Raw genomic sequence first — 24196 nt, 5'->3', positions numbered from 1 at the left:
AAGCTTTATGGAACCATTTTCTGTGTATTTTCAGCTGTGTTTTTCCCCATCTATGTAAGTTGTTTTGGAAAATGTTGCAATGCTCCAGAAATGTTTTGTTGACTGAAAACCCACCTGACTTTCCAGCAAAGTCAGTGTTCGAAAATATTTATTTTCATTTTTGGGTGAATTTACTGAAATGTCACGGTAAACTAATATTTTTAAACAAGCTAACTGCAGACCTCAGGTAGTCAGCAGGATTGTTACACAGATGGGGAGCATAGGAATTAAAAGTGGCCTCACCTTGCTTGGTTTTAGGTCCCGGAAACACTGAGGTAGCCTGTCTCAAGTGACCTGATTCAGGCCCGAGACCATTAAGTGCTGTATAGAGAAGTAATAGGATTTTACAGTCTGTCTTTTGACACTCAGGAAGCAGGTGCAGTCATTTAAGGAACAGTGTAATGTAACCTAAAAATGAATCATATCGCAATCTTGCTTTAAAATTGAACCCCACAGAACTAATCCGTGGACTGCTTTCTGTTCTTTAATGGTCCATTTGGTGCGAAGCAGCACCTCATACAGAGTGACCCGGTGAGCGATGGGAGTCCTCCCCGGTGTCCTTTGGTAATCGCGGCTCTTTCTGTCTCTGTTAATTGCCGGAGTTTAGTGAGGGTGCGTCTAATGACCCTCAGCATTACAGTGAGCCCTGCTATCATTAATCTTACACCCCTCAAAACTGCTCATTATGGGATGCATCTCATCTGTTGCCAAGAGCCCTGTGTGGTCGAGCCTTTGTGTGGATGGTGGATGATGTGTTGCCGTTGTCAGTGTTGTGTAAACCAAAGGGTGGTGTCATTTTCCCTAAACCAAATGGAAACCCAAAAGGAGATTTGCCACGCTGGCATGCTTCATTAGCCTTTGTTGGACAATGCTGGAAAGCACATAGTGAACAGGGAGTACTGGAGCTACAGTGCAGGTACAGGTCAGCATCCTAGTGTGCAGATGGATGGTGGAGAGGGAGTAATGGACTGGCTTCACTTAGCAGCCTGAACCACTGGTGCTATCTTTCCTCTGCTGCCGTATTTATTACTGCCAGCTCCATCCTCTTAACTATTGCTACCCATCACAGTAATTTCACATTCTCCCATTTTCTGTGATTCTCTCGCTAAGCAGAGGGAGCAGAAATGTGAAATTGAATTTCTGCAACAATGCAAGCATGCCCTGCGCGGCAGCAACCCACCTTTCATGCTCTGCGTTTCAAATTCCAGCTCCCTGCTCCAGCCAGCCTCCTCTTTGCCAGCAGGGGCCCTAATCACTCCCACCCTGTTTCCTCTCTCTGTGGAGCTGCGCTGCCTGTCTTTGTCTGCATCTCTTTCCCTTCTGTACTTTTGCTTGTTTGCCTTTTTTGTAATTTCTGCTCCTCCGCATCTGGCAGGATCTGCAGCGATGATGTCATTCTTTAGCATTCAGCACTCCCAGGGCTTCATGTTTCTTGAGCAGAAATGGAAGTACAGTCATGAGGATGCTTTAAGTGGGCTGTACGGCACATTTTGATGAAGCTGTTTTTACAGCTGGACTCCACTGGAACCAGGACAATGGGTGGATTCTAGGGTTGGGCCGATCTGATCTGGTGTCAAATACTTTACGCAGAAATAGCTGCACACAGGAGGATTCAACTGGATTCTTTGACTTTTTGGACGATCCTTACATGGCTTGTTCTGCTAAAATACCTCATATTTTAACTGTTACATTAAGGTTTCATTTGAAAATTGTGTTTGTGAGCTAAACTAGTAGTAATTCATTTGCTTTGATTTGAACCACGCAGATAAGGCTCTTTTCACAGATCATTTTCTTATGACGGAAGAGCCTCCTACAGCATGTTATCAACATGTGAAACCCCCAAGGCTCTGCAAACTTACACATTCTCACAGAATGATTACATAACATGTGCATGTATAAGTAATTTTGTCTGCTTTGTATTAATTAGATGCGGCACATTGTTTGACTCCCTTCTGTCTATAGAACACTCACTTATACACAAAATTTGTTGACAGCTAACAGATGTTGTGGATGTTTAACTCTATTCCCTGTGCTGAGTTTTCATAAAACTCACCTTTGTTTATCCCTCAGGTATTGTCGCGGTGCTGTTTTGTGGCATGAGCCAGGCGAGGTACACGGTTCACAATTTATCCTCCGAGGGCAGGACCAGGACCAAGCAGGTAGGATTATGAAGCGCGATTGAGCCTGTTGTTTTCAAACAGCATTCTCTTCTCCCCCCACCTGGTCTACTCACTTTATTCACGTCTTCCTTTTGATGCCAATGTTTGTGCCTTGCATGCATGCACAAGCAATCATTAATTGCCATTAGTGCTCCTGTTGTCCAGTGGGTGTCTGTGTGGGAGGCCAGTCTCCAGCTATCTGCTTAAAAGGCTGAGCACAGATGGAGGCCAGCGCACTGTCATACTGTACCTGCTTCACAGAGGAGCAGATAAATCAGAAGTATGCACATATACTCATCTATGCATTTATTATTCATTATCGGCAATACAGTCGAGCTTACTGTTTATCACAGAGAAGCCTGTTAAAAGGCTATGCAACACAGTCGAACCCTTCTGCCTATAAATTGGATTGGGTATGTATGGTGCAGTATGTTTACTTGGCAGAATGCCTTTATCTACATTTTTATGATTTATACATGCAGCTGCAGCTCTCAGAGGAAAAGACAAAGTGATTCAGCATATGCAGACACCAGTTGAACAGCTAGCAGGAGAAATATGTTTGCATATGTGAGGCCCTTTAGGGGAAAGTTACATTTATTCAATTAGATCTTTTTTTTTTTTTTTAAACCAAAGCTGGTGAGAATGATGAAAACATGAATTAATAAATAATTAACAAGATCATAACATCTGCTCTAATTTAATCCAGATACAGCATAAGGACCTTAATTAATATTTGATATCAAAAACCAGTAATCAAATATTAAAATCATTCAGATTCTATTTTCATCTGCGGGAAATGGCAACCAAGCTCCCTGGTTTATCCTTTGCTGTTTTTTCCTAAGTCTTGACTTTTATTCTTGACATGCTTCCATAAATGTGTCAAATGAATTATTTAATGCGAAAATGATGATAAAAAACTGTTAAACCTGCTAAACGTGATCACAATATGGCTGTGAGGTGTAGAGTTTTGTACCTTAAAGGATCAGGGAGCAACATCATCGCTGGATTTGTTGTGTTTGTACAAATCTAAGCCTGTTTACCCATTTCAGATATGATCCAAGTCCTTCACTTTCACCCCCCTACACATGCGCACACACACACACACATACACACACACACACACACACACACACACACACACACACACACACACACACACACACACACACACACACACCATCCACCCCATTTTAGATGACCTTCTCCCTCATGATCTTCTCAATCCCTTTTATAATTTGCAGCTCTTTGAAGCCTTCAGCTTCCTTGGGGAGATTTTCATCTTCAGCAACATGGGATACATATTGTTGACGTTTCCTCACCATGTGTTTAAAGCCCTCTTCATTTCTGGGGCATTTGTATCCTTTTCTGCTACATGACGGAGCATCGTCACACCCTGCTGCTCAGCCTTGTGGATCCCACTCAGACCACAGAAATGGTGTTCTGTCTTGTTTTGTTCTGTCTCTTGCACCTTCTGTCATAATCCCTATCTGCACAATCATCTGCCACTTATTCGACCAGAGTGGTTTTCATCTTTTCTATCTTGCCTCTCTGCTGCAGTGCAGTGCAGTCATTTCCCCAGTCCTTTAAAAAAAAAAACTCAGCACTTAAATTGCACAGGTTTGATCCGGTGAGCTCTGCAAATGCCATCCAGCCACTCTCCCATGATCCCCATCTCTGCAGATGGAGATGCTGCAGTGCAGGGTTTGCTCCGAGGTACACGGATGAAACATAAATTTAAATAGGCCTTTAATTATTGTTTCCACTGCTTGTTTTCTGTTCTCGAGCGAAGCTCAGTGGAATAAAGATGTTTTCCAGTTTGAAATAAGCTTACACTACTTTAATTTGTAGTGGATTAAGCACCATATCCCTGTTGAGGTTGAAGATTACATTTTATTAGCTCTAGAAACTCTAGTGTAGGAACCTTCTGCTGTACGTTATGGTGTCTCTAACTAGTTAAAGAAAATATCTGCTCTAAAAGGTGCTGTTTAAGGGCTAGTGGCGTCGTCGCTGTAGTTGATAGTATATTTATATCCTATTTATTGAGCTTGATGACAAAACAGCATTGCAGCACTTTGGTTTGGGGAGTTGTTTTACAATGTTAACAAACAACCATAACAGACATAAAGTGGCTCCATACAGATTGTCCGGCGTAATCCAAGGCTTTAGAAGCTGAAATAGGTTTAAAAAGACTTTGTGTACACCCTTAGTTATTGCATTAAAGCTGCAACTTAACTGCAACTGCTAAGCTAAAAGCTTTAAGGGGCAACCAGTTTGAAGTGGGTCGACTGAGCCCAAACCGTGCATCAAGGTTGTAAATAAAGCTGTTTTGCTCTGAATCTCCAGAAATTCTTTTTAGACTACAAAACTTCATTTCTGGTTGAACTCATCCTTCAAACAAAATGCCAACATGTCAACATTTGCAGCCTCTCAAACGTAAATGATTGACAGCTTTTATCAGTTTTATATCGCTGTTGTTAGATTTCTTTGGGGTTTTGGCTGTTTTCAAACAAAACATGCAGTTCAGCATGAGCATGTTTTTAATAATTTCTGACTAAATGGTTTATTGAATAATCAGAAAAGTAGTTGACAGATTAATTGATAGTGAAAGTAATCATTAGTTGCATTCCTAGTAGACAGTTTGACATAACATTCAGATACATCCAGTTTATTTCAGTGTAGTTTGAAAGATTAAGAAAGCACAGCCTTCTAAATCATCAACATTAGATATCAGTTTGAGGGAAAAATTGCTCAGAATCAAAGAGCAAAAGCTTCTCAGACTTTATATTTTGCCCCCAGACTCAAAAACCATACAGGCAGAAATCTCTGACAGGAGCCTCTGCAGTCCCAAATGCAATGCAGCTGCAATACATGTTGCGTTATCAAAAAGCCGTCAGCCCCTTAATGATAGTCACCACATGTTTAAGTTATACTACCATAACAGATGTCTCATCCACAGCTGTTGTTGTATCCATCAGCTTTACTTCCCGAAGGGAGCGGAGGGGTAGTAATGGGCTGCTGGCTGCAATTGTCTTTGCCTGAAAGCTGGCATGACCATAGCGTATGCCTGAGGAGAGACTCCGGTGGCTGCACTCCAAGGAGCTGTTCTTTCACAGTCCAGTGCCCAGATGGCCGGCAATTATTATTACAATCCATCTTCCACCGTAGGGTCAAAGGAGGCAGGGAAAGAGTCGAGCAAGCAGATTCCTTTTCCAGTCCTCAGTCCAGTCTTGTGTTCAGCGTGAGGGGGGCTGCCAGGGAGAAAATGTTTGACTTGAGCGCAGAGCCTGTTTAGGTTTGTCATTTTGCTTCCATAACAAAAAAAAAAGAAATCTGTCTGGAAGCTGACCCGGATGTGCAAACAGGAATAAATGGAGGTCGCAGTCCTCTTGTTCAGTGCTAAAACTGTCTATAAAAATGAAATAGCCCGAGTGATTCAGCCTTGTTAATCGCTCTTTGGTTACGCAGTAGATTTTAATCGCCATAGCTTTCAGCCTTTGCCAGTGACAATGGAGATGGGCTATGTTGGAAATGAGGCTGAGATGAAAGTGCTTAATTACCTCCTTTCAAATAGCTCAGAGGCCTTTGATAAAGAGAAATGACTGCTTTTGGGAGCAGGATATTGCTTTTGAAAATCCATAGGGTGCATGAGAATCTAATATTGACTGTGTGGTGGCTCTGTTTTAGTAATAGCCCTGTCAGACTAAGGTCCCCTGCCTAAGATATTGGTCCTGTTATTATTCCAGGCGTCATATTTGGACTTACTGTAGAATAGCTGAAATCCTTTCTCCCAATGGTACTAAAAGCAGTGGTACCTGTCTGCATAGACAATTTTCCTGCACCAAAATTCAAAAGAACATTTTCTTTAAAAGAGTACAAATCCTTATAGCCTTTTCGTGGGTGCCACTAATAACAACCTACTGGAGGATTTCAGGCTCACATGAGCGTAGGAGGTCATACAGGGCTACAGCAACTTCTTCTGAAAGTTTGACAAAAGATGTAAAGTGTATCCAGGATGGCAGCTATGTCCCCGATAATTGCACAGATATCCTCTCCCTAACTGCTGCCCAGGACACTTAGCATTCAGTGCCATCCTATGTGAAACATCAAAGTGTGTGTGGAGGGCAGAGACAGCTGGCAGAGCCTGATTGGCTTCATGCCTCGGCTTGGTGCCACACTGCTGTGTTTGCATCCTAAACAGGAAGTTCTCAGAGATTATCTTTTTTATGTGTGTGTGCACGTGCACGTCTGTTAATATTCATGGGTGTACTTTAACGGCCTGATCTCACCAAGAATTTGCGCTTTTGTATTTAACATGGAATTAACCATCACCAGTTCAGAGCCCGTTTAAAACATGGTGTTCAGCGTGGATTATCTGGTAATATGAGGGGGTTTACAGATCCAGTCTTAAGCCTCCTGAACTGTTCACAGACTCATTTTCTGCCATCCAATAATATCAAAATTGTTTGATATTTTTGATTTAAAATCAAACCAAAACAACCAATGAGAGAAATAATCTAGCCCCTCGAGGTTAACGATAGCTAGCATGCCACTAGGTTTACTAACAGAAAATAAAAAGTTCTCACTGAAGAATAGAAAACCTTTTCTGACCACGTCTCCCCGCTCATTATCATATCTGTGTTGCTTATGTAAATAAATCTGTTGTTATTTCTTTTACAAGCGCTGGTCCGGAATACACATAGTGCAAAGAGGTCGCCGACTTTCTGCACAGTCAATTGCTAGAGAGCTACAAACTTCATGTGACCTTCAGATTAGCCCAAGTACAGTACGCAGAGAGCTTCATGGAATGGGTTTCCATGGCCGAGCAGCTGCAGCCAAGCCACACATCACCAAGTGCAATGCAAGGCGTCGGATGCAATGGTGTAAAGCACGCCGTCACTGGCCTCTAGAGCAGTGGAGACGCGTTCTCTGGAGTGATGAATCACGCTTTTCCATCTGGCAATCTGATGGACGAGTCTGGGTTTGGAGGTTGCCAGGAGAACGGTACATTTCAGATTGCATTGTGCCAACTGTGAAATTTGGTGGAGGAGGAATTATGGTATGGGGTTGTTTTTCAGGAGCTGGGCTTGGCCCCTTAGTTCCAGTGAAAGGAACATTGAATGCTTCAGGATACCAAAACATTTTGGACAATTCCATGCTCCCAACCTTGTGGGAACAGTTTGGAGCGGGCCCCTTCCTCTATATGCACAAACAGGACCTATACACATGCATTAATGTATGAATATGCACTGATAAAAAGAATGAAAGCAATAAAAAATTGACTTCACATGAAAGCAAGTTGAAAACAATGGGTTTTAAGAAGTGATTAAAAGTAAGTCTCTGGTTCTGTGAGCTTTGTCTCCTCAGGCATGTCATTCCAAAGCCGAGTCGCACCGATTATAGAAGCGCAATCATCTTTAGATTAAAGCAACGGCATGAAGAGTCTCTCCTGCAGATCTGGATGCCAGCAGGCTCATCTGGGGTTAACATTGCTGCTGGACACCCAGACTAGCTTTAAAAGTGATCAGTACAATCTTAAAATCAATTCTAAAATGAACAAGAACCCTGCTTACTCATGAGTGTGCTCCAGCCTGTGTGTATACTCCTTAATCTATGCTCCATACAAACAGCTCTCCATCTTTATATCAAGAGCCTGCAACATCTACCCACTGTCATTCCTCCTGAACCTGGGACGCACAACCAAGATACCTCGCACCTTCCAGCACTTCATGATGTTTGCAGGTGAGGCTTTTAAGATCCTACTAACATAATTTACTGTGATTTAGTTTTCATTTGTTGCAATATTTTGCATTTTTGGCTGACCACATCACTGAGTTCTGCATGGTTGCTGCGAGGAATTGAAAAAGGAAAACTTTTACCCCAATTCATCAGTTTCCAATGGAAACTAAATTATTCCATCCTCTTCACCGCCTGCAGCTGATGGTATTAGTGAGGATGCTGAGAGAATGTGTTCCCTGTGGAAGACGTGTGAGTTGGTCAGCGTATGTGTGGAAAGGCAGATAGTTGGACACAAAGACAGGGCACCATCCTCAGGCGTTACAATAATTCACCACCCTCATTAGAGACGAGGTTTTTGCGTGAATCTTTCTCTTTAAAGTACCTCACTCTCAGCCTTTTCTGTTTTTGTCGCTTTATTTCGAGTAAATAAAGCATCGGCTTGTTTCAGTCTCCCAGACTAATGGCTGAAGCACTGGGTGGCTTGATGATGCAGGGGGAAAGGAGTGTTTGATGTGGAGTGATGTAGGGTAGTGCAGCAGCAGCATGTTTCACTGCCTGCCTGACCCACTTTACCTCTTACATAAGATGGTTTCTTTGTAAAAAAAAAAAAAAGCCCTTGTCTTGCTATTTTTCAAAAAGTCCCCCATCACCACCACCTCCCCTATCAGTTTCCCATAAATTTGCTCTGGGAAATGTTTTTGGCTTTCAGCATTATGTCACCACTGTGCAGCAGCCTAGAAGTTTGTTCTTTGGAGGTACATGCTGGTCAATAACAGTCCCTCCTTTCTCAAATTAACTGGTAGCTAGATGGTCGTCTGCTAGTTTGATGGATCCAGCTGTTTGCTCTGACATGTCTCCTCTGCTCCCAGGCATGAGGGGGGCCGTGGCGTTCAGCCTGGCCGCAAGAGACACGTCCACGGAAGTGAGACGCACCATCTTCACCACCACGCTGCTAGTGATCGGCTTCACCATCTGGGTGTTGGGTACGGCCGCCGACCCCATGCTGCGCTGTCTGAACATCAGGTTAGTGCTAACACCTCGCCGACTGACACCAATCTCTCTGAGTCTCTCACACATGCAGACAGATGCAGCTTAATTAGACGCTCACATTAAATATTCAGCTCACATAATGTGCTGCTGTTTTTTTGGTGAGGCTTTTCTCTGCATGTTTGGATTCTGCCTATCCCTCGTCCCCTTGCCGCTCAGTCATACGCAGGCACTTAGCTCTGCGTGTGTGCTCCAGCTCTGCCCTCTATTAGTGACTTGCACAGCTGGTGCACAGGGCAAAGCGGGGCTACAGGTCCCTCGAAACATGTTACAGAGGAGATAGTATTAAATTGCAGCTTGCCACGCTGTAAACCTGTCTATACAAACTAGCGTACTGTGGCAACATAATGAGAACACAAAGCGGGTTCATGCTTTTTCTTTTAAAGTCTGCGTACTATGTGTAATTCGAGGCCAGTGGGCGATAATGACTAAGGAGTGCAGAAGAGGCGTGAAGGATGCATGGCAGTAATTAGATACTTATATTATTAAAATGTAATCTATGGCCCAGATCACAGTAGTATAATTGACTCCCACAGTCTTTCAAGGCAGTGCTTTTCAGTCTCCAGTGTCTGTCTGTAAAGCCGGGTAGAAATGGAAGAGAAATAGAACAGCAGAAGAAAAGAAAAAGCCCTGATGAGAAAAAAAATCCACTTTTAAAAGTAAAAACATAAAAAGACGAAATATACTACAATATAATGAGGCATGCAATATACAGTGTATCCAAAAGTGCATACCCTGGCTTGTCTCTGAACAATAAAATGTCCTCCCTCAGAGCTACAAGACAGACAATGAAGCAATTTGTGATGTGAAACAAAACCTGGAGCCACTCTATTGTTAATGAATTGCAGATTGGCTTTGGTGATTCAATCTGCCAAGTTGTTTGTTTGAGCTTTTACAGCCAAATAAGCTTCAATTCATTATAACACTAACATTTATGAACCAGACGAGGAACCGATATCTCTATAAAATGGCCCCAGGCCATAGATTTGCTTCCTCAATCACTTTCGCTCTGTGTCAGTTGCTCTGTTGTTTATAGAGCCTATCTTCACCAAAACCGAACCGTAAACAACTTCCAACATGCTGGTAAAATCTGTCTGAAACCCCAAAGGGTGACTTACTATTCGTTGCCAGTGAATTATAAAAAATAATAAAGTATGAATGTTTTTTTCTGTTATTGTCTCTCTACCCTGCCTCTACACTTAGTGACAGCATTTAAACACCCACTGACTCCTGCTTCATGATGTGTTTATGAGCCTTTGTTGCCCGTCTTTAAATCTCGAGAAAACAGGGCTTCAAATCTTCAAGTATTTCAAACAAACATTAAAAACTTCTTAAAGTTACAGATCCCCTCCAGTCATCCCTCAGGATATTTTTTAAAAATGCTCTTATTGGAATGATACTAATAATATCATGCATACACACACACACACACACACAAATATCGGGTATTGAAATTATTTTCACTCCTTCTCACTTAATAAAAAGTTAAAATTATGAATATGCAGTATGTCTCAGTAGAAACCTCCAGACTAGATTTGATGTTACAAAAACACAGTTGTATGTACTGAGATGTATCTGTAGGAGTTTGAGGTGAGCAAAGAACGACGAATTTAAAACAGCCATTTATGTCAAACTCTGCTTCGACATCATTCTGCACTGCGACGGTCAAACATCCAGATGAAGTGATAAGTAAGAAAAAACACATTTTTTTAGGGGACAAAAGACTCTAAAAATTGCATAAAAAATCTTTCTGGGAACATAAACAACAGCTGTCAACAACTATATTCTGATCAGCCCATGATACAAGTGAGAAAAGTGAAAACAAAACACACATACAAAAATGTGTCACATAAAATAGCGAGTTGAAAATGATGTTGTCCATGGAGGAGCCCATAGCTGATAGCTACAGATTCACTGAACAGAAATTCTTGGCTGACGGTTATCAAATTTATTCAAAGTAACATTTTGCGATGACACCAGTATCGATGCTTTTTTGTCGTTGTTCTTCCCTCTTTTGTGTCAGGGAGACAAAGATTTCTTCATTGTAACACGAATAACTGAACTGCTTTGAAGTCATTCAGCCCTTCATTGCGCAATCCCTGAAAGAGCGCACATTTGATTATACAAATTTATGAAATAACCTTTTATGTAACCATCTTTCACATGAAAAAATATAATTTAACACTTTGGAGCCTGATGATTTTCATCTTATTTGTTGGCAGAAGTCAACAATGTTGGAAAAAAAATAGGTCTCAAGGGTCTTTAAGTTATGTCACATATTTTTTTAAACGTTTGCAGCCCTTAGGATGCAGCATAAGTTCAAAACTTGATTACTATTCACTGTGAGAAGCCTTTTTCCTTTACATCTTTACAGTTTCTGACACCCATCCTCCTTCCATGTATACGCTGTGTGAATACAGTACCTGTCGATATCAGTCCTGAATAACGCGGCTGCTTTTGACTGCACATTTCTATCCCCTTGACATTTCTGTCTTTGAGGGTAGTCATTCCATCTCTGGAGTCCATCACAGTACACTGCGTCGAGCCTTCAGGGTTGTCATGTTTCAGAGAATAGCTCTGTTTTCCTCCCTTCCCAAACTCCCACCTCTGCTTCGCTCCTCGTCTCCCTTCCTTCATCTGATTGTATGAAGTGAAGGGGCGAGCAGCAACTTTGAAAGACTGCATTTTCGGTGAATAATACATTACATCTCTTCACCTGGAGCAAATTTAACTTCCATTCCATCTCTGAAATGGTTTTGTGAAGGAGTCTTTGAAAGTTGTACTCCATGTGAAATTACTCTGGTACAGTTTTTTTTTTTAACCCATATAGCTACCTCAAAAGACCTGCAACTGCAGGCATCAAATGAAAAACAAAGAGGCAGTAAAAAGTCTTTTGTTTCCACTTTTGTGAAATTTGTCGAATAAAGCTGGTATCACAGGTAATAGATGCTGGGTGTTTGTGTGTGGGTGCAGTAAAGTAAGCCAGTCTGCACTTTCACACAGTGAGGACAGGAAGTGGTGATGATTATCTGTCTGCCAGTGATTTGAAATGCAAAACCTGAAGAGATTAGAGTGGGCAAAAGGTCAGTCAGTGCAAACAGATGCACAAACAGAAAAAACTGACTGAAAAGCGGAACGTCCTTTTTATCAATGTGGTACGTATGCTGGCTTTATCGCTTTCATCCCGCCCTGTGTTACCAGATAATCTAGACGGGAACAAGAAAAGAAAGTTTCCAACCACAAAGTGGGCACCAGAATTCAAGAAGGAAAGAAAATCGATCTTTTGCAAGTGAGGCTGAAATGAAAAACATACCAAGGTACCGTGGTCTCGTTTGTCCCAGTATTCTGCTATCTTAAGACTCTCACTGCCACAAACACAGAAATGCTGAGCTGCCTTTCAAACTGCAATGTGAAATGCACGTGCTTCATGTTTCGATAGATGGTCGAGGCTCAAACGAGACGAGAACCACAGAGTGAAAACAAAATAAATACTGCCTTAGCCTCGGACTTGCAGGCTTCAGAACGCGAGACAAAATGTGCTTCTAAAGCCCAGACTGTCTGCCTCTCCTCTTTTCCTCTCTATTTCAGTCTCAATTTCAAGGTGCATTATTGCCCACACTTGAGAGTTTCATCATGCCGCCGCAATATAAAGTGATTATTTTCACTAAACTGCATACAGTAATGAAAATACTATGTTCCTGTATTGTGCAATTGATAGTAATTATTGATATATCCAAACGCAACACACCATGAAACTGGATAATTGGCGTTTTTCTTTTCTCCCCGGTTCTCTGCTGCTCCTCTGCATTGTCATGCTTGTTGCTTCACACCAGCCTCCCGGGCATTTGCTTTCCCATGCTCAAACCCACACACTTGTCAGTTAATGGTCGTTTTGCTCCGCAGGAGGCAAATACAGACTTTGGAACAGATTATACCCATCTAGTCCAATGTGGAAGAAATAATGGAAAAACTAATGGTGGAAAAAAAACAAACCTAAATCATTCAAGTGCAACTGCGAGCTCAACCAACTAATGAACTGTTCAGAATTAGCAACACTTGATCAATATACGGAGGTTTCAGTGGATTTTTGGTTGTAGCTGATCAGCTGAATTATATTAGCTTATTTCAGCAATTATTATGGCATCGTCTCACACCGATGCCAGTGGAAATTCTGGTGATGTTTCATAGTCCAGAAACGTTTCTGGAGAATTACAGCAAAACATCATATCAGCATTCTCCTAAAAGAGTGATAGTAGATGGGGAACTTGGGGAACACAAAAAAACAAATGTAAAGTAAAGCACAAAATGGCTCAATGCAACTCGTCCAGCATGATATAAGTCTCTGGACGGGTCGAGATCCCAAATTGATACGAAAAGGATTTATAGGATAGGATTGTTAACCAAATCTCACATTTAATATTTGGATTATTGTGATAAAGTTTTGTATTGTTCATGTTTTTTGAAATGCTTAACTTTTGAAAATGGCTTACACATATTGCTTATTGTTTGGAAAAGACTTTCCAAAAAATTGTCAAAGTTTGCTAGGGGGCAAACAATGAAACAGTTTGATGTAACATTGAATAGGTTTTTGTGTGTGCACCCCACCACATACACAGACTGCTTGTGTGTATGCAGAGTGCTCCACCCTTGTTTGGAGCTATGAAAACAAACAGGGCCATGAGGGCAACAAGTTGCCTTGTGCCCTGATGAAGTTGGCAATCTGCCCAAATTTGTGCCTCTCCCAGCTTTGTATCAGCATGGAAAACAGCCCTAAGTATGTTTCTGTGTTCAGAACCACTATTTGTAATTGGACACCTGGCATGTGTGTTGATGTGATATACACACTGTTCTCTGAAGTCCACTAAAGCTTTTCAAACTGATTTTTTCAAGTGTTATTCAAATCTGAGTATCAGTAATATGCCCAAAATATAGACTAATGAATTGTATAGACTCATATTTCTTGAGTGTTACGAATTGACAGTGCCTCGCGACCAGTCAGCTGCAACACAACATCAGCAAATTATAACAAATGGCAACATGTCAAAGTGTAAAGTAGGATCCATACTTCAGTGTTCTATTTGTTTCTGTCTTTGTCTTTTTCTTTTGCCCATGTACCTCTATGCCCAAGCCGTATCGCGAAGACCCAGACACCCGCACACAATGTCACACTGCCGGTTCTCAGTCTCGGTCTGTCTCCCTGGCTTTGATGAGGGCTGGAGGTGACAGGGCACCCCTGGGGAGATCTGAGACCCAGTCACAGTGAGCAGTCTGGGGGCCCCTCAGCTTTGAACGTTGGCCAGTTATGTCTTCTTCAAGCCCTTTCAGTTTGAATATCATTATCTTTCCTCAGCCAAACTCAGACTAATAGTTTGCTTTTGGCATAACATGTGCTTACCTATTTTTTTGTGGTAGCAGTAGCTTTAAATGTATGGTAGTGATCACAAGGTCTTATGCCTTTGCTGTGTGCTTACTGCAGTATGTCACTTTGCTACATATTTGAATCACATTTTTGCTGACAGAAATATCTTAAAGACTATTGAACAGATACCCGATTTTTGGATAGGCATTCATGGTGGATAAATCATACTGATATCTGTGATCTTCTGACTTTTCATCATAGTATCACCAGCAGGCTGAGTGTGAAATATCTTGAAAACTAACTTTGTGATTGTTTAGAGCTACCAAGCAAACAGCTAAAAGATATTTAAAAACTCTCAGCTACCAGAGCAGACAGCTAAAAGAGGTAATAGCTTACAGCTAACAGAGCTGATAAAGTTAACAGAACTAACAGATAACAGAGATGATAAGCTAATTGGCTAATAGAATGTTAGCATACAAGTCTAAACGAGGATGGTTAACGTGATCAATACCTGCTTATAATCAGCATAATGTACGGCCTCAGCCAGCGTGGCATGGCAGCAGGATTTTTAACTTGTCAATTTGCATACTCCATGGAGCGAGAGCGATGATAGAGCCCACATGCAAGCCATTTCCCCTTTAAAGTTTTGTGAGATGATCTCATATCCAAATATGTCATGGTTGTTACTTGGGGGCAACTAGTGTCGGCCAGTCATGAGACCTTGCACTACGCTGCAGCGCTTGTGTGTGTGTCTACGTACGTGCTCACAGAAATGAGCAGTGTTGAAAACTTGGAGGCTAAGACGTAACAGCTGGAGCCCTGCTAATGACTGGCCTGTTTGTTTTGAGTGGACAGATGGACGGGTGGAAAACCATGTCTCTGATGTCACTCACTCTCCCTCATGCCCCACTGACCTCTTATCGCTCGCTCTCTCTTACCCACTTGCCCGCTCTTTTTTGACTTCCATCTGCCTGTAGAGCTGTGATAACATTTTTCCAATTGTGGGGACTGTGTAATACAAGAATATGGCCACACACTCACACACACACACACCCCTCCTCCTCCTCCTCCTTGATATATAGGCGTAGCCAACTGAAGGAGAGGGGAAAGTCACTCACATATCCTCGTGTACACAGGCAAATACACACTGCCCATAATAAAAAGATGTCAACCTGATTGGATGGAAGATACTTCAAAAGGCCCCAAAGATGAATGGCTCCTGCATCGTTTCGCCCCTACTGATAAGGAAAAGAGACAATAAGAGGAAGATGGAGGCAAAAGACTTCACTCCTTCATTGGTATATTCTTTATTCTGTCCAGTCAAAAGGGATCGGTTTGTGACAAAGGGAAATGGAAAATATAAGAAGCGTGAATTAGAAAACCAATCTACAGCAAGGGACGACTTTGGAACTTGGGGAACAAAGGCTCTTCTGTCTGGCTTTAAACACGTTACATATTCTTTCATGTCAGTCACAAAGCGAACTTTGTTGTGCGATAACTTACCAAACGAGAAAACTTGTGAAATTATCCTTCATTTTCTTTTGTCCCTTCATGGATGGATCAATATGCTCAGGTGACATTTCGTCAGGCAAAATGCATCTGTTGTTATTTCTACAGAACACATTCATTATTAATGTAGAGTGATGATCCTGTGATGGATTGCAGCTATATTACAGCTCCCACGACACTTGGTTGCCATTATTTATCAAAACAACCTGTAGTTCTTCCCTTTCTTCCCTCCCTCTCTCTCTCTCTCTCTCTCTCTCTCTCTCTCTCTCTCTCTTCTTTTCTTCTTCCCCTGTGATTTTCCCCCCCTCGCTGTGCTGAAAGTTAAGTCTCATTTCTCATTACATTGAGCTCAGCTCCAGTTGGCGACAGGGTTTAGATGTGCAGCACTAAGTCACAGTGGAGCGCTGCAAGTTCAGCCAGCCGCGCCGGCCATTGATTATGTCTCCTGAGTGTTGAAGAAGCGAGCATCGTTTTAACATTTCAGAAGGATCTTTTCTCAGTCGGGGGGAAAAGACTCTGCCATCAAAATTCAGCCCATCTTCGTCCATCCATTTGCCATTTCTGTCTACGGCATGCCAGGCAGCACAGCGTTGTCACCACTCCAGTGCAGCTTACTCTGTTTTGCTTTGGCTGAAGTTGCCTATGGAGCCTACTTTACATTCATTCTATATTCATGAAGGGGAAAAGAGTCAGTCAGTGCGCTTTGTAGGGCTGTAGGGTGCTGCTGAGACTTCAGTGCAACATTCAGGGTCTAAAAAGAGGCTTGCTCATAGGGTAAGTGGGCCCTTAATTGAGGACGTTGCTGTTGGGAGTAGAGTGAGATGGATGCTGGGTAAAGCCAGTGAATTATGATTCTGATGCTGATCAGACGTGAAACGTTATCTCTTCACATTAGCCTGCCAGGGTTACACTCTGTGGCACCAGATACAGATAGTCGTCTTTCAGCTTGACTATCACCACTCCTATGTGTGTTGATAGTTGAGCTGTGTGTGAGTGTGTGCGCGTGTGTGTGTGTGTTCGTGTGCAGACAATAAACAGGTGAGAGCTTGAGCGCTCATTGAGTGCACGTGCCACCGTTAACGCGACGCTCTCCCCTCCGACACACAATTCAATGGGTTTCCTCTCACGGTGGATTGATAGCCATGGCGTTGTGCGGGGAGACTGAACAGATTGCCGTGGTAACCGTGTCTGTCGGCTCAGCCAGTACGGCGAGTTTATCAGGTGGAGATTGACTCTGGACGGAGGTCTCCTACATTCGAGTCCTGTGCTGCAGCCTCCGCTAAAAAGGCCCAGAGGCACGGCCTAATGGATGTGACGTCAATACAGAGAGGGAGGTGGAGGACCATTAAAAAGAGCATCAGGGCAATAAAAGAGCCCACTTGTGTGCGTGCGTGTGTGTGTGTCTGCTTGCGTGGAGCCATGATGGGCGATAGGGCTCGGGAATTTTGCATGAACACCACATGCAAATGAGATACGCACAGACGTAAAGTGGTTTCTCGAGATTTATTTTTAAACTCATTGTTTTAGGACGGTCTCAGAGAGCCACTGGAGAGACCGGAGCGGTATAGCAAAACATCAGTATGTGCTGTGTGTGTCTCTGGCAGGTGTCTGTGGGCTGAAAGAGGATCCACACATGAGTATGAATAATAAAACAGACACGGGGTGCCTCTGCCGCGCACTGTCTCACACATGCATAAATGCAAACACACACAACAGCGTGCACTTTTTTCCACTCCACCGGTGGATGAACAAAGCTTTAAGAGTGTGGCCTGCATGGAGTCCTCAGAGGGAGCGGCAAATTGGTAATGAGGTTTGATGGATGGTACTGATGGGGCTAAATTTGCAACACTGCAGAGAGCCGCGGAGGTAGAGATAGAAAGCGTAGTCGAAACAGTCCCAATGCTACGTCGGGGTGTGTGTGTGTGCCGTTTACGAGGAAACTGTGCCATGCGTTTTGTGTGGGTGAGTTGTGGGGGCTACTGAAGCTGAGAGATCTAATGAATCCAACTTACCCAGCATCCCTAGCTGCCTAGCGACCTCGCCTCTCAATCACTCTCAATGGGCACCTCTTATTTATAGAGCCATTATTTTTAGCCCTCTATAATTTAGGCCCTCAGCCTCTTGAAGAATTAACAGAAAAGAACATTGGAGGAAAAGATGGAGACAGAAAATTGGGAGGTGGGAGACAGCCCATAAAGGTGAAAAGATCGAAAAATCAAGTTGATTTTAGTACCCTGTATCAAGGGCATGTTTCTTTTTCACAGAAAAAGACCTTTACTGCTCCAAGTTACGAAAATTCTTCATCAAGAGGATCAGGGAATGCAGCACAAGAAGTTCAGGGGGTGAGACAGGAAAGGTCAGGTTGTAGACTCCACGTTTACATATACTCCAAAAAAATTTATTTTGAAGTGAGCTCACCCAGAATGTTGCATATAAAATGCATTTCTTTTAAAATTACTCAGTTCAGCGAGGCTGCACAGTCACAGTGGTGCTTTTAGCTGAATGCTAATATCAGGGTGCTAACATACTTAGAATGCCAATGCATACTTGCTGATGTTTAAAAGGTTGTGCAGGCAAAAAACAAATGCTTAGGGATACTGTATGTGTCCTTTCATTTATTTTGATACCCTGTCTTCTTCCTCCCAGGGACTAAGGTAGCATTTTGCCCACTTGCAACTTTATTGTTATTGTAAAAATAAGGAATCCTTTCCGCATTACACTCTGTCTTCACTAAACAACAACACCTTCCAGAAAGAAATAGGTCAGACTAGGTTATAAAACTGAAAAGCACATTTTGTGCTGAAAGTAATTAGAATAACAAGGTAATTATTAAGCATATCTCTACCAAATTTCATGGCAGTTCATCCAGCCGTTGCTAAGATATTTCAGTCTGGTCCAAAGTGGCCCATTTTGCCATTTTTTATAACCATTTTAATGTTCACTTTCTTTTTAACTTTCTCCATAGCTTGCTGATACTGGGATTTTGTTCACATCCTGTGTGACCCAGCTTGTAAGAAAAAAACAACCTTTAAGGTCAACGGCTTGAGAGGATGCATTTGTCTCTTTAGACACTGATCTATTGTTTTCTTTGTTGGTTCCCTGTCATTGTAGAGGCATATGCAAACCCAGGTCCAAGGTAGCCAAGGTAACAATGTGTCATCCTTGTAAACTATTTGTGATATCTGTCCTTCCCGAGAATGCTCTGAATGTTAAGTTTACCACAAGGTTAAAACCGGTCCATTTTTTTCTTTGATCAGCGCCGTGAAATCGTAGCTCTCTGTGGTGGCTCTTGTCTGCTCCCAATTGCTTGTGCTTGTGGCAGGAAATCATCGGCCAGAGAGAGAACAACAGCACAGCCAAACATGGACTCCCAATACACAGATGTGGGAAGAGAGACAGATTTAATGGTTCAGCAGAATGGGCACATCGACAGAGAGGAGAGCTGGAGGAGGGAAAAATGAATGTAGAGTAACTCAGTGAGACAATCAAGTGAAACGAGAGAGTGCGTGCTGGAAGCTGGTCATTTATTCAGTCTTGAAAGCCTCAGAGCATTGGCAGTGCACAAATCAAGTCCATGAAATCAAATCATCATCGAAGGCAACTGTGTGAAACTGTTATGTAACTGGTATGTAGCAAAGGGTCAGCCCTCACCCACAGAAATGTAGGCTTGTGTGTATACATGTGCTACATCTGTGTGTGTGTGTGTGTGTGTGTGGCCCTTCTGTCTGTTGTCTAACCCTGCTGACTTGGAGCGTAGACCCCCGCCTGCAGGCAGAACCAGGGGAAAAGAAGAATAGACTTGGCAGGCCTTGAGTTTGCCATCTGTTCCTGTGAACGTGGTCAGTCTGAATTAGGTCCTTCTGTCTGTCTCCCGCACATCGACACACACACACACACACACACACACACACACACACACACACACACACACAATCCCATCGTCTTTCTAACTGCCTCTCCTGTGTAGTGTATTTCATGGAGCGTCTTACACACACAGGCACAGTGCATCTGGCTGTCCAGTCTGCCATGTCCCGTGGCCATGTGTCTGGACTTCTGTTCAGAAGGGTCTGTGGTTTCAGGGAGAAAAAAAAGGGGAGGGGGGGCGGCAGCAGCGGGGATGATGGTGGTGGTGGTGGTGGGGCTCATATCGATTCATACCCGCTAGCAACGCGCCAAGAAGCTGCTTTCATAATCCTGCCTCTTAAATAATTCACCACTCAGACTCAAAATTTCATCAGCACCTACGTATAGAGAACAATATCCCCCACAGCAGCAGCATCGTGAAGAAGGCACACGTACCAGAGAAGGGGGGGGGGTGATTAGGCAGCAGATGAGTGAGCAGGTGGGAGATAGCTGAGTGATGATACCCTTATCCAAACTCAAAATTGCCGATTACACCCCACTTGTGCAGCTGTAACGCACGCATCTGTGCATAAACATAACAGTATACCAGCTTCCTGCCTCGGGGATGTGAGACCGTGGTTCCACACTTCATTTGATATGCCAGACAGATTCGACGAATGGTCATTCAGACCAGCAAGACACACAGCAATACACGTCCCTTAACTTCTCAATATTCCTGTCGTCTCTCGCTTCCGTACCCCAAAGACAGTGCACACGTCTACTTCCAGTGCAGGTCTAAATTCAATGCCCTGTGTACAGGATATAGGTTCAGTGTCATTAACCTTTCTGAGAGCTATACCTCAAGGAGAGAGTAATATGAAGGGCTGCTTGTGTTACTGTGTAAGCCTTTAGGAGTTTTTTCACACGCAATTCCATCGTCATAACAGCAGGTGAGCCGGAGGAAGCTTGTTAATTATGTAGCCAGTCCAAAAAAACAACACGCACCGGATGACATCACAACAACCAGGTGCACTTACAAGTTGGTACAAAACAACAACATACTGTAAGTTGGCCTACATTAAAAAAAAGGAAAGGTTGCATCACAATCACTTACAAGAGGGATGAGTTACCAAAGAGTAGGGCCTTCTGCGAGTAAACGCATGTGGGGAAACACAGCTATATGTAAAATAGGTCACATGTATTAGGAGGCAGTTTAGCTTTAAGGTGTCCTGCAGGTGACCCATATGCTCACATGGGGACTGTCTTGACAAACACCGATTTGGGGTAATCTATCCGGAGGTTTCACATTGCAACAAACCTCTTGTTACGTATTTTCCCACTGTGGTCGCTTAAAACAGAGAGAAGACTTTAGACGTTAGAGTTTTATTCATCCCACAACGGGGAAATTCACTTGTGACAGTAGCAGGTACACAGACATACAGACATACAATAAGTACAAGACTTAAAAATACTAAAAGAAGATTTCAGTAAGAGAGAAAAGATACATTATAGAAAGGACTGTACACTATGTACATTATATACATGTAAATAAAGTAGTGGCCCTTGCTACTGCCAGTGGGGGTGCAACAAACTGTAGCATATTCTAAGAATGTACCATGTGATGTTGCAGCAAGAAATTCCCTTCTGACCCAAAAATCATTCTCCCTGTCGACCATTATAAAAGAGACATCTGTTAAACTGGCATGTTGATGGAACTGCAAACAAGATCAATTATCACTCTTTTTTTTATTTACAAATGATACAAATTATTTGATTAATATGAACACGGTGGGAATTAAGGTTATTTGGCTGTGTGGAGCTGGGGATGCATAATCAGAATCAGAGTACTTTATTAATCCCTGGGGGGAAATTGTTTAAATGCTGGTTGATAAGAACTGTTTATCTTAGAGAAGAAACAGTGAGGTTGGGTTTCCCACTCCCATTGTTTTCATGCTCACAAGTGGGTAAAAGTCTAATGACGCATGATCACGCATTTGAATCAGAACTCATCAGAACTATCTCAGCCCATGACCTCTTCCTGTTCAGGACTTGTGTAATTACACTTTTCTGCATTCCTAAGAATAAACAACTGTTTTGAGTTTTGTTCTTCTGTGTCTCAGTGCTTGGTTGTCTGACCCTGTTAGTGTTTATTTTTTTTAAAGTTAATGAAGGCTAAGGGAAGGAACTTGACGTCGAGGTTCGGCCAGCAGGAGATATATAAAAACAAAAATTGAAAAATACTGAAGTGGGTCAGTGTTACCAATTTTCCTGTGAAAAGACTGAGGAAATCCCCCTGACATGTCTGCAGGAAGCAATACGCCATCAGCCCAGTGCCTCACATCTGGCACACAAAACAGGTTACTGTTGTTGCAACTGCCTTGGTATGTTAACCCAGATACCACTAAGTCCTTTCCCTGAGATTCCCCTGATATATTTGGCTAGTGCCAGCAGACACTGCCCTTGATCCTCCACATGAAAAACGATAGCACTGTCCAAACATGACAACCAAACACAGCCTCAAGACGCGCCCCCTCAGAGACAGCCATGAAAGAGTTTACCAGCGTTATCAAAAGGAGGCATTTGATCTCACATCCTTGTCGCAGTTTCTGGCAGGAGTCAGAGAAAGGAAGGAGGAAGGAAGAATAAATAAAGCCGTATAAAGGGATTTGTTCTGGGCCACAATTATGAACAATGTGGCAGCTGAAATACGCCTGCAGGCAAGTGTCGCCACACTCGTCCAGTTACTGAACACTTCATCAACAAGCTTGTTTTTGAAATTGGATGGTTTCCTCTGACCACAACCCTTTTCATTACAATCCCAGTTCGCAGTGCGCACCCAGACACAAGAGAGCTCTAATGCAGCCAACTATTATTGTATTTTCATCAAATACTTTGCTAGTCATTAGCAGTCATTAAGCAGCTTTAGGCTTTAGAGCAATTCAGCAAGGACCCGACTCTTTCACACAGTTGTTGATGGTCCTTGTTGATGGCTGGACGGTTTAGACATCGAAGGAGGAAAAAACAACATGGATTTGATTAAATTTGCCTGTTAAAGATCTTGAGGCATAATTTCCCGATTACGATGCATTTGAATTCGCCCATTAATACATTTGCATTGCATGGCTTTGTTACCATGCCAATTTTACTTTCAACATTTTACTTGGACAGGGCTCGGGAGCTCATAATATATCCGCCTGGTGATATATTTGTCACAAGTTATGTTGTTGTTCCTTAAGGGCAGTAAATTTGCAGCACCATAACTGGTAGTTGGGGCACTTTTCTTCCAAAGTAATAACTCGCCTTCACTTTTTCTGTGCGCAATCAGGAAAACATGGAAGCACTGATGTCTGGAGAAGATAAGCATTGTTTCACATCATTTCGTTTAATAAAGCATTGGACACTAATTCAACGCAAATTCATTCTACTAAAATAGATATAACATCCATCACTGAATATAACGTGTATTGAAGAAAATATAACACTTGTTTGATGTGTTACCTGAATGTTAAATTGGATAACGAGCAAGTGTTATCCAACCGGTTCTTGCCTCGCTCCGTCTTCTGCTAACTCTCCGCTAGACGAAATGTAGGCCCTTCCCTGTGTCACGCTGAGACTTCCAGGTGAAAGTTGTGAGAAGGGAAATTAATTCTGTGTGATAATAATATCTTCTGGCTCCCACGAGCCCCTCTGCTCCCAACTGTCCTTGGCTCTCCACAGGGATCTGGCTGACTAAAGTGTGAAAGAAAAAGGAGGAAAGAGAAAAACTGACACTGTTTAAAACATTGATGTTTGTCAGCTTTCACATTGGAGGGATGTCTTTCTCACCAGCAACTGACAGAGTGTGAAAAAATGTAGGCGAGGCACAAACTAAGGCAGAAATGTGATGCAGTTTCTTTTGCTTGTTGTTTCTCGCCTTTCGTTATGCAACACATTTAGCACTTTAGAAACCTACTACATTAAACTGTATCATTGAAAGAGGATAGAAAATTATTTTAGTTAATCTTAAGTGCAGTACCTACAACACTGAAGCAGAGGCAAACTGCTGAAAGTAAGTCATTGACTGATCACCTTAGTTATTGTTGCTAGATTAGACTAGCTTGACATAAGAGACCTACCGACGTCTGTCCCGTAATGTTTTTTAGATAGTGCCTGCGAGTCGAGCAGTATAGCTTTAAGAAGCCGAAAGCAAGGACCACAGTTGGCCACTTGATGGAAGGACATATTACTCTACTATGTTAACTTATACAAATACTGCAACATGTCATTCTGGTCTCATTGAAAATGAGAGAAGACTTGAGCATTTTTAGCTAACAATGATTCATGTCTTCTCTCAAATACGCAGCAACCAACCGATCTGTTATTTTCTTAATCCCTGTACCACAGGAATAGAGGACACAAACTTGGCTGACATTAGGCTAACTCCTCTTGATGTAACGTTTGCTAACTCTTTTATGTCAGCTAGCGGGTTAGGTAGTGTTTTACTAACATAAGCTAACTTAAGATG

At 42.6% G+C, this 24196-nt stretch overlaps 1 protein-coding gene across 4 annotated transcripts in view; it reads left to right on the top strand.

Annotated features, from left to right (window-relative positions):
• Nucleotides 1-24196, top strand: part of LOC119008657 (sodium/hydrogen exchanger 9-like) — a 67086-nt gene that overhangs the window by 23639 nt on the left and 19251 nt on the right. For 3 of the 4 annotated variants that reach the window (XR_005071477.1, XR_005071478.1, XM_037079213.1), the window contains exons 9-12: nt 2110-2198; nt 3440-3553; nt 7826-7937; nt 8804-8957. Coding sequence is in view for 2 of the 4 variants with exons in the window: in XM_037079213.1 (XP_036935108.1) it covers nt 2110-2198; nt 3440-3553; nt 7826-7937; nt 8804-8957 (469 nt within the window). In the remaining 2 variants the exon portion in view is untranslated. The remainder of the gene's footprint in view (nt 1-2109; nt 2199-3439; nt 3554-7825; nt 7938-8803; nt 8958-24196) is intronic. The other variant, XM_037079214.1, reaches the window with a different exon arrangement.

This window comes from Acanthopagrus latus, chromosome 19, assembly GCF_904848185.1.
Source record: "Acanthopagrus latus isolate v.2019 chromosome 19, fAcaLat1.1, whole genome shotgun sequence".
NCBI lineage: Eukaryota > Metazoa > Chordata > Actinopteri > Spariformes > Sparidae > Acanthopagrus > Acanthopagrus latus.
This window is presented reverse-complemented; position numbering and strand designations above follow the sequence as displayed.